This window comes from Sturnira hondurensis, unplaced genomic scaffold (genome assembly GCF_014824575.4).
Source record: "Sturnira hondurensis isolate 20B ecotype Veracruz unplaced genomic scaffold, ASM1482457v3 Scaffold0018097, whole genome shotgun sequence".
In the NCBI taxonomy this organism is placed as follows: domain Eukaryota; kingdom Metazoa; phylum Chordata; class Mammalia; order Chiroptera; family Phyllostomidae; genus Sturnira; species Sturnira hondurensis.
The window spans coordinates 1694793-1706824 of record NW_028090728.1 but is presented as its reverse complement, the minus strand read 5'-3'; the positions used below and the strand labels follow the sequence as shown (position 1 = coordinate 1706824).

At 55.5% G+C, this 12032-nt stretch overlaps 2 protein-coding genes across 5 annotated transcripts in view; one reads left to right on the top strand and one right to left on the bottom strand.

The window, feature by feature from the left end:
- SLC5A10 (solute carrier family 5 member 10) overlaps positions 1-8965 on the top strand; it is a 75288-nt gene extending 66323 nt beyond the window's left edge. For all 3 annotated transcript variants that reach the window (XM_037068769.1, XM_037068768.1, XM_037068767.1), the window contains 5 exons: positions 3983-4133; positions 7686-7854; positions 7987-8202; positions 8444-8501; positions 8621-8965. In XM_037068769.1, coding sequence (XP_036924664.1) covers positions 3983-4133; positions 7686-7854; positions 7987-8202; positions 8444-8501; positions 8621-8718 — 692 coding nt within the window. In that variant the 3' untranslated portion in view covers positions 8719-8965. The remainder of the gene's footprint in view (positions 1-3982; positions 4134-7685; positions 7855-7986; positions 8203-8443; positions 8502-8620) is intronic.
- Positions 2872-12032, bottom strand: part of GRAP (GRB2 related adaptor protein) — a 28763-nt gene continuing 19602 nt past the window's right edge. The window contains exons 5-6 of one of the 2 annotated variants that reach the window (XR_005069794.1): positions 9672-10386; positions 2872-2882 (exon numbers count right to left, since the gene is read on the bottom strand). Coding sequence is in view for 1 of the 2 variants with exons in the window: in XM_037068770.1 (XP_036924665.1) it covers positions 10201-10386 (186 nt within the window). In the remaining variant the exon portion in view is untranslated. Of the gene's footprint in view, positions 2883-8955; positions 10387-12032 lie in introns of those variants that run through there. The other variant, XM_037068770.1, reaches the window with a different exon arrangement.

Below are 12032 nucleotides of genomic sequence, written 5' to 3'. Positions count from 1 at the left end.
TCCAATGGAGATGAGTTTCTTTGCACAGTTTGGCTACCTTTTTCTTCAGGGTGTGATTCATCTTTACCTTCCCAGAAGCCTGAGGTCTCCATGCCATGGGGCGTCTCCCCTTGATTCCTAAAAATCTACTAACGTTCCGTTCCGTGTAATTTCTGAGACAAAAGCAACTCCATTATCACTCTGGATGTTGCTGAGGTAAGCCAAAGTGAGGAATTACTTCCCTCACTTTGGAAGGCTTCCTCACTCAGGAAGGCTTTCACTACCTCTGAGGAATTCTCAGTTCTAGCAGGATAAGCCTCTGCCCATCCTGAAAATGTATCAACAAAGATTAACAATGTTTCCACCCTCCGACCCTTGGTGCCTGGGTAAAGTCTCTTTGCCAGTCCTCAAACGGGCACGGTCCTTGGTAATTTTTCCCCTCTTCTTTCTGACGGGGATCTGTCCTAGGACTGTTCTTCTGGCACACGGGGCTTTGGGAATTCCGGGACCCGTGAGCCGTGGTTTAGTGTAGGTGCTCAGAACCCCAGCTCTCAGCTTTCTCTAAGTCTGCAGTCGAATATTCAGGGTCGAATTGTGACACGTCTAGAACAGGTACCAAAGGCACATAAATGTCCCTTCAGCAGCCCCTTTCACTGTTGAATCAGCCAGATTGTTTCCTCTAGCCCTGTAGGTGTCCTCTTTCTGATGCCCCAGGCAGTGCATAACTGCCACCTGTAACGGTCCCTGAGCAGTCTCTAATAATTAAAATTTCTGTTGCATGTTTAGTTTCCTTTTTATTGGAAGTTCATAGTCCTCTCTCCTCCCAGATACACAGTCACTGTCGTTTAAGTCAATTCTGCTAGAATAAACATCAGTTATTTCAGCGCAGCCATGCATTGGCACAACTGAGTCAGGCTCTGGGAGAAGGGAGGCAGGCAATAACTTACAGTTTTGAATTGCTTGGTACCCGCCCATTCTTCCAGTAGTGAGCCACGAATTTCCTTGTGCTCCAGCAGGCTCAGCACTTGGTGTGGTGCAGAAAAAGTGATAAGCTGTCCCGAGGAAAACCTTTCAGCTTGCTGTAAAAGCTCATAGGTGGCTGCCACAGCTCTCTAGCAGGCTGGCTACCCCTAGACAGTGTGTTCTAGTTTCTTTGACAAGTCCAATAAGACTTCTTTTTGCCAAGTTCAAGCACGAGCCCAAGAAACCTTATTGCTTGTTGACAATTCTGGGCCTTCTGTGCTGATACTTTATAGCCACAGATGTCAAATGGTTCGTGCATGTTCATATTTTAAGAGTTTCACCTTCTAGACCTTTCAAGTCCTGGCTCAGGGCCTCCCAAAAATCACTGGGGAGTTCTTGAAGCCTTGTGGTAAGACTGTCCAGCAGTACTGAGTCTTGACCTGAGACTCCAGGTCCTGCCATTTAAAAGCAAGCAACAGTTGAGAGTCTTGGTCAACCAGAATGCAAAAGAAAGCATATTTTCAGTCCAATACTGAATACGAGGCTGTGCCCAGATACACTGTTCTGTACAATGTCATTTATGGCCCTTAACTCTTGTATTGTAGAGGGAGCAGAAGGGCCAAATGAGTCTGTATTTCTGAAATTTCTGAATTATTGGGCACATTCCTTCTAGGGTCTCCTTTTGCAAGGGTACTGCCTCCTATCAGGAATCCCCACCCCTGGTTTGAGGTCAGCTTTTGCAGGGGAGGCTCACTTAGCCCTCCCCAGCCTTCCAGCATTCCACACAATGGGGTTTACCCGATTCTCAGTTTCTTCTAGCCAGAGTTGCTTTCCTCCTCCTTCCCGTGGTTACATAAGGAACAGCTGGGCTTGCTCTGGAGGGAGCTGCTGTTATTCTGAAGAGAAAGTGATTTGAGCATAGAGTTTTGGTAACAACTCTCTTCCCAGAGGAAGAAAACTGTATCTTCCACAGCACATTCTAATGGCTTCAAGAGAAACTGGCATTCAGCCCTGGCTGGTGTGGCTCAGTGGATTGAGTGCTGGCCTGCAAAGGGTTGCTGGTTCAATTCCCTGCCAGGGCACATGCCTAGGTTGCAGGGCAGGTCCCCGATAGGGGGCACACGAGAGGCAATCACATGTTGATGTTTCTCTCCCTCTCTATCTCTCTCTCTCTTCCCCCTCTCAAAATAAATAAAATAAAATCTTACAAAGAAAAAAAGTGTGCATTCAGGGCTTCCAGAAATTCCAAGTACAGCTCAGTGAGAAATTGACCGACCACAGAATATGTTGTTCTGGTATCAATGATAAAGGTCTACTATCAGCCCCCCCCAGTGTTAGTTTTTCAAGTTCTCAGACTCTGACCTCTTTTTCCCTCACTTGGGCCTCTCATTTTTCCAGTGCCCTTGTCCTTTGCAGTATGATTGCCCTGCCCTAGTAGGGGCTTGTCCTGCACTGAATTTGGTTCCCTGACAGATTTGGGATGGAGAGACTGGTTCAGGTCCACCTCTGGCTCCATCAGCCAAGTAAGGAGGATGGTCTCCCCCCCAGGGCTGGAGGGACAGTGGGACCCCTGACCGTGTTCGCAGCAACCAAATGTCCTGATCTCCCTGGTCCCTCCTGAGCTTCCGCTATCTGCCGCAGGCAAAGTCTCTGTTGTCTAGACCATTTCCCCATTTCCCAGTTTTTGACAAAACAACTCTAATTGCACTATAGTATAGTAATTTAAAGGCCTGTCCAGTGGCCAGCATTTTCCTGAGTCCAGATTATACGTAAGCCAAACAGTACTACCATAAAAAGCCATTTTCTTAGGTTCATAAGCATAGGCTGACCAATCAGCTAGAATTTGCCCCCACGGGCTGTTTTCCAGAATGGAGGCTCCACCCCCATTTTACCAGACAGAGCTCTGTAATATCTAAGTCATCACACAAACCAATAGGCACCTTAGTTAACACAGGACTTCAATCCTCAACCAGGGAGTGCAGTGATTCAATTGAAGTGAAGGTGATGGGGAGTGCCATGAATCAGAGAAGGAGAGTCCCCCAGTGAGGTCACTTGGCAGATTCTAGGGCCCCCCCAGTCTAGGCAGCCGATGGGACCCTCCACCAAATACCCAGACTTACTGGTGAGTCCTGAAGGTGTCCCATCTGGGTTTCCAGAATATGAAACTAGAAAAGCCAGCATTCATGCTGCCTATCACTACCAGAACCAATAAGTAGAGATAGGGATGAATCTTTATGGGCGATTTATTCAGATGCTGGTGATCTGAGAAGATGGAGGGTTATGTACCCTCAAAAACCATCTTAATATCCTATCTCAAGCTGACCTTTTTATAAGAAGAAAGGGTAGGTAATGGATTTGGAAAAAAAGTTAACTGGGTAGAGTTGTAGTCTGGTGACAATTTTCCTAGTACTTCTTTATCTGTTGTAATTTTGATGTTGTGTGATGAGGTGAGTTGTGTTTACCTACAGCTCCATCTTGATCAGAAGTCTACTTCTTTATCTGTTCATCAACACTTTCTTATCTGCATCACAGATGTTCCTTCCCTGGAACACAATGACTCAGATACCATATCCATCACTTGCAGACCTCTTAGGGCACAAAGGTTGCATTGCTTGTGGACCTCCTGGAGTCATGTGGTCATGCATTCTAGTTCTTGGAACAGCAGCTTTACACATGCATCACTCACTTAAGCCTATCAACTATGACTGAAGTTGAAATCTTTAACTCTTGAGATCCCCTATGAGAAGCAGTTACAGTTGTGACTATTATTGCCAGCAAGCCACAGGCTTAAGAAGCACATTCAGAAGTTCTCACAGTTTGTCCTTGGCCTCCCCAGCCTCCTGATTTTGGGTCTTTGTTCCACGACCTCAAACAACTCAGCCTCCTCCCACTTGGCTGTGTGCTGGTGGGACTTGTGGGTGGAGGCTCAGCCATGCAGTGCTGAGGGTAGGCCCCCACACACAGTGGGACAGAGACAGGGGGGCTCCTGGGGGCTGGGGAGGTCAGGCAGGGCCCGGCAACCCTTGTCTTTAACCCACAGGTCTTCGGGGACTGATGGTTGCAGTGATGATGGCTGCGCTCATGTCATCGCTGACCTCCATCTTCAATAGCAGCAGCACACTCTTCACCATGGACATCTGGAGGCGGGTGCGGCCTCAGGCAGGCGAGCGGGAGCTACTGCTGGTGGGACGGTACGCTGGGTGGGTGCTGGCACCAGGAGGGGCTCAGAGGTGGGCTTCCCGGCCACACGAGTAGCCGGTGGGCCCTGGGCCCCACCATAAGTGAACTTTAAGAGATGAACAAGAAAATGCTAGGAAGGAGAGAGGAGGCCAGAATGTCTCATCCATCCCACCTTCCACACTGCTCCTCCGGCCACTCCTTCACAGCCCAGACCTCTTCTTGGATGTGTCTCTTACCTGGAACAGAGCCTCTGAGGGGAAGTTCCCTTCCCCAACCATCCCAGTGATCGTTCTTCTTACCCAGACCTGAGCCCTGAGCCCTTCTGATGATCCCCATCTGCTTCAGAGAGGGCCTCAAGCCAGAACTCAGGAATGACCACACTCAGGCCCTGGTACCTGTGGCCCCACTGAACTTCTGTCCGTTTCCTGCTTTGTTACCTCCATGACTCACTCCAAGTCCCCTTTTCAGTCTTTCCTGATACTGCTGACCAAGGAATGTGCCCCTCTCCCCTCCATGCCTCTCACAGGGAACTATTGCCAGGTTCCTTCACAGCACTTGTGGCCCCTTAATAGGTCCAACGTCTTCCCCGTGCCCTGCCCGGCTGCAGGAGCAGGCAGGGGCTGTGTCTGGCACAGCTCCCTGGATCTGTGCTTGAGAGGTACCGGGAGTACCTCTCATGCTTGGCCAGGTACCTGGAGTCTTTTGGGGTGAACTCAGCAATGGTTGATGAGGAGCTGGTCTCTGAGTGTGTGCATGTGTCTGACTGGGCCCTTTCCTGGGACCCTGCTCTTGTGTCTTCCACTGAGCCACGTGGCCCATCCTCTGCTGGTTGAGGGGTTCAGCCTTTCAGGGCTTAGCTTGGCCAACAGTGCACCCTCCTCCAGGGATCCCATAGCACCCATCGGTGGGGACAGGGGGATCTCCCCCAGAGCTAAAGGCAGTGTCCCGGTGATGCAAAACAGCCCGCTTCTGTCAGAAGGGCCCTGCTGGGACACGCCTTCAGAGGGCAGGCATGATCTCATCTGCAGCCTCCAAAACAAGGATCCTCCCTCCTACCTGGCAGGAGGCGGCAGCCTCAGCGTCAGCACCCTCCCAGGACCACCCCTCCCCAGCCTGTGGCTTCCTGCCTTCGTGGCTCCTTCCTGGAGCCCATCCCTACTGACAGGCTTCTCCCAAAGTTGTTCCATGCTCAGCAGTCCTGTAAATTGGAACCAGCCCGCCTTCCTGTTGCCCAGGGTGCACCCACCCCACCCTCCTTCCACCCTGCCATCCTTCTCCTGGCACAAGCCTGTGTGGACCAAGGGCTCCCCCTCTCTGAGTCCCACTTCTCTCATCTGCCAATTTGGCAGAGTGGAAAGGGTACAATACTGAGGGTTCAACTCTCCCAAACCTCCTTCCTGAAGCACTGGGATACCCCTCACCCCTCCAGTCTCCTCTTGCCTAAGAACCTGGTTCAAATAGGCCATGTGGGGTTGTGAGTCTGCAGAAGTGCAGTTCAAGATCTGGGACTTAGAAAGGGGCAGCAGACCCCCCTCACCAGAAGCCTGGGGAGGAGACCTTCTGGGGGCAGGGCCCGGCAGGAACATGCTGGGGACCCCACAGTCTCATCAGGGTGGGGTGGTTGCCAGAGGAGATGTCACAGTGACAACTCTACCTCTAGGACCCTGGCTGTTGCCAGCACCAGGCCCACTCCCCACCCTTCTGGCTCCTTTGTTTTCCTCCCCCCAACCCCCACCCCTTCTGTCTTCCATTCTCTGTGATTCTAGAAGAATGCCCAAGGCCTCCCTTGTTCCCGGCCTTGAGATGGGCAATATGGGTATCCACTCCTGACCCTAACCCACCCTGACCTCAGGCCCCAGAGGCTCCCTACAACTTGGACTGCAGTTTAGGAGCCATACAAGGGGGCAGTCATCCTGTCAGCAGAGGGGCGGGGTTTGGGAAGGCCGTGAGCTGGGCCTTGGAAGGTGAGGAAGTTTGCTGGGGGAGGAGTTGAGAGCGGCCTTCCAGGCCGAAGGAAAAGCCTCTAGGTTTGGGGTCCCTCAGGCAGCCAGGTGTGACTGAGTCCGAACAAGAAACCCTACAGGGCAGCAAGGAGACGAGGGTCCTCCCCTGGCTGGGCTGGGGAGGCTCTGGACCCACACAGAGATGCTGAGTCTTGCGTGGACCCCGGGAGCCTGTGTGGGGAGGGTGGGTGGGGACAGGTGCTCATGGAGGACGCCTGTGCCTTTGAAGAGGGCAGTGCCTGTGCCTGCCAGACAAAGGGTTAATTAGCTTTGATCAAAGTGGCACCTCCTGCCTCCACCCTCTCCCTGAAGCCAGGAAAGGGAAGAGGGAGGTAGGCAGGAAGGAGTGAAATCAGAGGGCGGCAGAGTCTGAGGCTCAGGCTTTCTTTGGTTACCACTCCTCCAGGAAGCAGAGACAGGGATTGGGTTATAATCGCACTTTTGTTAATCTCAGAGGACAGCAGGCTGAGAAGGGGGCAGGTAAAAACCCTAACACCCACCTTCCCCTTGTGCTCTCAACAGCAAGTTTATATAGGGGAACCGCAGGGATGTGAGAGGGGGAATTCCTAGGGAGAGCATTTCGGGGGTGGGGGTGGGGGTGGGGGTAGGAGAGGAGGGTGGTGGTGGTTCCCAAGTTTGCTCCCTTTGTTTCCGTGTCCTGTCTGTCGGCATCAGCATTTCTCTCTCCTGGGGTCCCTGTGGTTTGTGGCCAGGGAGGCTGTGTGTGCTCTGGTCAGGGAGGAGCAGTGTAAGCCACTTGCTCTCAAGGGCCCTTGGTCAGGGAGGGTAAGGTCTGGCTATTCACCAGCTGGCTGTAAGTTGCTCAAACTGTTGAACCTTGTTTAATTTTCTTGTCTCAGTTTACCCATTCCACTCGCCCAGGAACTTTCCTAACTTCTCACTGTCCTGCCTCAGGAGGACCCACCCCAGCTGCATATACAACCTGGTGCACCACTGCTCTCCCACTCAGGGTTCCATGTGGTTCCATCCACCACCCACTTTTGGGATGGGAGGCACCCAACTTACACAGAGGGGTGGGGTGCTCAGCCAGGGAGGCGTAGATGGAACACTTTGCCCAAGCCCTTTCTCTTCAGCTGAGCTGCCTGCCGCTTCAAGGCTCCAGGGCCCACTCCTTCCAGAAGCCCTCCTGGATTGGTGCTTCCTCTGGGCTCCCATAGCCCAGCCCTGACTGTAGGGGGACAGGCTCCTCATTGACCAGGGCCCGCTCTTCACTGACACTGGGCTACTAACACAGTGCCCTGTCGTCAGGCGGGCTCTCGTTGAACAGTTAAGTGAATGGACACAGGAAGTGTGTCTCTGCTGTGGAGGGCCCTTGCACAGAGAGAGGCAGGGTGGGGAGGGGAAGGGGCTGCTGGAGGTCTCATGGAAGGGTTTGGGAGGGCAGGACTGGACTCCCATGGGAGGAGTGGGCCGTGGGCCAAGGGGGAGGCTGGAGCTGTGAGGCAGAGCACCAATGGGGAGCAGGTGTTGGTGAGCAGGGGCGGGGGGGTGTAGGGGAGGGAAGGGTCTGCTGTTGAGCCCCTCGTGGCCTGCCCACAGGCTGGTCATTGTGGTGCTCATCGGTGTCAGCGTGGCCTGGATCCCCATCCTGCAGGGCTCCAACAGTGGGCAGCTCTTCATCTACATGCAGTCGGTGACCAGCTCCCTGGCGCCCCCAGTGACTGCGGTCTTCATCTTGGGCATCTTCTGGCGGCGTGCCAATGAGCAGGTGGGGTGGGGAGAAGAGCTGGGGAGAAGGCTGGAGGGGGGTCCAGCTCTGCCCCTGCCATGGTGTGTGTGCGCGCGCCAGGGATGCCGGCCTTCCTCCCATGGCCAGGCTACTCTGACCCCTCCTCCCTAGGGGGCCTTCTGGGGCCTGATGGTGGGGCTGGCAGTGGGTGCCACAAGGCTGGTGCTGGAATTCCTCTACCCGGTCCCACCCTGTGGTGTGGCGGATGTGCGGCCTGCCATCCTTCGAAGTTTCCACTACCTGCACTTTGCTATCGCCCTCTTCGCCCTCAGTGGAGCTGTGGTGGTGGCTGGGAGCCTGCTGACTCCACCACCCCAGAGAGCTCAGGTAAGCCTGCCCTGACCCCAGACACCTGACCCTTAGTGAGTTCTGACTCACTCTGGCTCCTGACCCTCCAACTCAAGAATTTTCTAGTTCTTGACTTCAGCCCCTATCTGGCCCTGGCCCTGGCCCCTGGGCCTTTTTGTGTTCAGCTGCCCTTTTTCATCCCTGCCCCCTGATTTTGTCTGGGCCCACCCCCACCCCACCCTAGTCCTGCCACACCCCCATCAGTGTGCATTCCCTGCAGATCCAGAACCTTACCTGGTGGACTCTAGCTCCAGACCTGCTCCCGGGAGCCAAAGCAGGTATGCGTGTGACCCCTGGCACTCCCTCTCACTCCCAGCCCTGGGAATAGGGCTTGGGAAAAATGCGGCACTGGGTGCAGCCCTGTGACCCTGGTCTGTTCCTCTCCCACCCCCTCTAGGTGATGCCCAGAGACACGCTTTCTGGGCCCGTGTCTGTGGCTTCAACGCCATCCTTCTCATGTGTGTCAACATCTTTTTCTATGCTTACTTTGCCTGACCACGTCCCTGGGCGGGAAGGTGGGCGTCCTCAGGGCCTCAGGCCCCCTCCCTAATGAGGACACCAAGGCCACAGAGGGTGAATCCCTCAAGTCTGCATGGCAACCAGGTCAGTGCCAGGGACTGGCCACCCCCAGCAAAGCAGAACCCTGAAAACTCAGGGAGGAAATGGGAGAAAAGAATGTGACACTTAAAAAATGGTAATCGTAAGTGGAAAGAAAATTAGATTTCTGATGGATGTCCTTACACCATCTGGCTGTTTTATTTGGAGCGCGAGGTCTAGGTGAGGAGCAGTGCAACCTTCCAGGGCTCAGGGCTCCAAGGGTCTCAGGCCACCCCTGGGTGGCCACCCCAACTCAGGCTCGCAGACACCTCCCTGGGCACCCCACCCCATCTGCTCCCAGCTGCCACAGGAGCCTCCTCTCCCTCCCCCGCTCACTGCCCCTGCGTCACCAGCCCTGCGTCACCAGCCCGGCATTCAAGGCAGTTTCCAGGCTCCCCTTACTCTGCCTGCTCCCAAAGGTACCCGGCTCTGGGCAGGCATCGCTTAGTAACACCCTCCCTGCTGGAAGCACAATGGATGCAGACACCCTGTCTTTTCTCAAACTGGGGACTCACCCAGACTGCCCACCCTATTCTAGGGGCTGCTGGATTTCAGACTCCAGCTCAGCCCCTACTTCCCACCAGGCCTGCAGTCCCCAAACTGCCTGGAGTCTGGGTAGAACCTGGGCCTAAACCGAGCCTCTCAGGTGGCTGTGTCCAGGGCTTGCCCTCAGTGCTTGTCCATTCTGAGAGGAGCAGCTGCCTCCCTTTCTCTCACCACTGAGGCCTCCTCCTCAGGGACTTCAGCCCTCCCCAAAGTGTCTGCAGTGGGCGGGGCATCAGATGCCCTGGTGGAGCCTGGAGTTGTCATGGGGCTATGGAAAAGTCAGTGTCCACTTGGAGTCTGTCCACTGAGTCCAGGCCAACAGGTACCCAGTGCCCTCGCCTGTCTCTTACATCTAAGCAGCACTTGGATGTCTCCAAGTGTTCCCTAGTAGTGGCACTTCAAAGGTCCTTCTGAGGGAGGGGCAGGCAGGCCCAGTGACTGGTCAGTTTAAGGTGAACACACCTAAGCCTTGGGTTGAGACCCTAACGTGAGGAACCTAGGAGCCCTCAACTGTCTCTGAGGATGGGGCCATTGAAGGTTGGGGTGGTTGGGGCCTTGGCCAGCCCACCCTATTATGTCACGAAGCTGGTGACCAGTGGAAACTCTGGGAGCTCCCCCTGCCTGGTGGTCACTGAATACCACATCGGTGGTGGGCAGCTGAAGGCAACCTAGTCCATGTGGAGCAGTGGGGTCTGGGTGGGGCACTTAGAGGTCCAGGTTCCTGTCCAAGGGCCTTGGCTGAGCCCCATAGGACCTAGTAGGGGTGTCCATGGTCTCTGTTGGACTTCAGTGGAAAGACCGTCTGCCAACTCCACCCCCTGGGTCCCACTGTGGTCAGAGGTGCACAGGCTGGACGTAGCTCCGTGGGAAGAAACCTATGTGCCCGCAGAACCGGCCTCGCCACCAGTGGGGGTCCAGGTGCTCCAGGACCTCGATGATATCACCACGGCGGAAGCTGAGCTGTGAGGAGTCCTGCGCCGAGAAGTCGAACTGCGCCTGAGCAAAGTGGGCCCGGGCTGACTGTGGAGGGAGAAAGTTGTCAGTGAGCCCCCCCAGGAGTCCTCAACAGAGGTTTGCCTCATCTTGCGAAGGGCAGGATGTTTGGGGCAGAACTGAGGTTGAATGTGCTTGTGCCTCCAAGGCCAGGTGATGGCCACCACCCATGGGCCTCTTGCTGCTGCCTGTGGTCTACAGGGAACGATACGACTATCCTGGTGGCTTGACTGGGCCCTGAGTCCTGGGCTTTGCGAGGGGCTGTGGTCAAGTCCTTCAGTTTTCTCGCCTGCGAAGGGCACTGGGACAAGAGCTCTCTCTAGGCATGCCAGCCTGACGCCGTGGCAATTGTGCCCAGCTCCGCCAGGAGCTGCCTTGCCCATCAGAATCTCTGCTCTGAGCCTTTGGAATCTTACCCAGGACAGCTGATAGGATCAGTGGGCAGGCTGTAATTACTGGTTCTCCGCTCAGGAAGGAGGAGGCGGTATGGGCCCCAAGATACTGAGCCAGCTCTGGAGTCTTCCCAGAGGGTAGGTGATCCCAGGCTGGGTCGGAGTGAAGTGACAGGTGTGGGGGAGCCCTCAGGCAGCCCCCAGCTCCATCCTGGTTCCCTCACACTCTTCAAGGTCAGAGCTTACCCAGGCAGCGAGGGGGAGGGGAGGGAGGTCTGGTATACGGAAGCGCAAAGGAGAGCTCACAGCTGTCCTGGCCCCCAGGGTCCAGCCCAGGGGGCTGAGTCCCCTGCTGGGCCAGAGTGTGCACCAGTGAGGGTCTCCTGAAGCACTGCTTGACTTTCCTGGAATATTGGACCCCAGGGCTCATCCTATCAGACAGAGAAGAAACTGAGGTCCCGTTGACTGGCCCAAGTTCACATGTAGTGAGGCGGCTGGGGTCTAGGAGCAGGGCAGGACGGGAGGCTCTGTAGCCGTCCATCAGCAGCTCCTTGGGCCGTGGCCATGCTCCCCATACCCTCTTCACATCCAAGGGCCAGCTGGCCTTGACCTCCAGCCCCAGGCCTGGCCAACACCCCCTCCCAAGGAAAATAGCACATTGGGGCTAATAGCCCCATTAGCTGCTGTCATCACCCTAATGAGAGCTGGTCCAGGGGCCCCTGATGAAAGAGCTGGCTGGCAAATTGCTGTTGTGAGGACAAGGGTGGCCGCCCCTCACACGCACATACACACCCTGTGTCTGGCCAGGGCCTCACCCTTAGCTCCCCACGCCCCACCCATGGCTGGCACCCTGGGAGCAGAGAGCAGGACTGGGCCTGCCTGGTTGGCAGTCTTAGTTGGGTCACATCACATCCCAGCCTCGGTTTCCTCACCCGTACCACGGGGACAGTAAAGCTCCCAGTGCACAAAACGGCCCTCAGCAGGCTCAGTGGGTGTCAGTACCTTCCTTCAACATTTACTGTTGAGTACCTACTGTGTGCCGTGCACTACCCAGCCATGGTTTGTCCCGTGGGATTTTCACCCTGTTCCTTCCTCTTCCCCTCTTCTCCTCCCCACCCTTGCTTCACTGCTGGGCCACAAGAACAGAACTGTGCAGTCCAGGTTGGCCCCTCCTCCCACAGCCTGGGCTGCCGGGGGCACCTGAGGCCGGCCTGTGTCAGGCCCCACTGGCATCCTCGCCCTGGGATGGCCCAGTGGCGGTGACGGGAGGCACCCACTGCC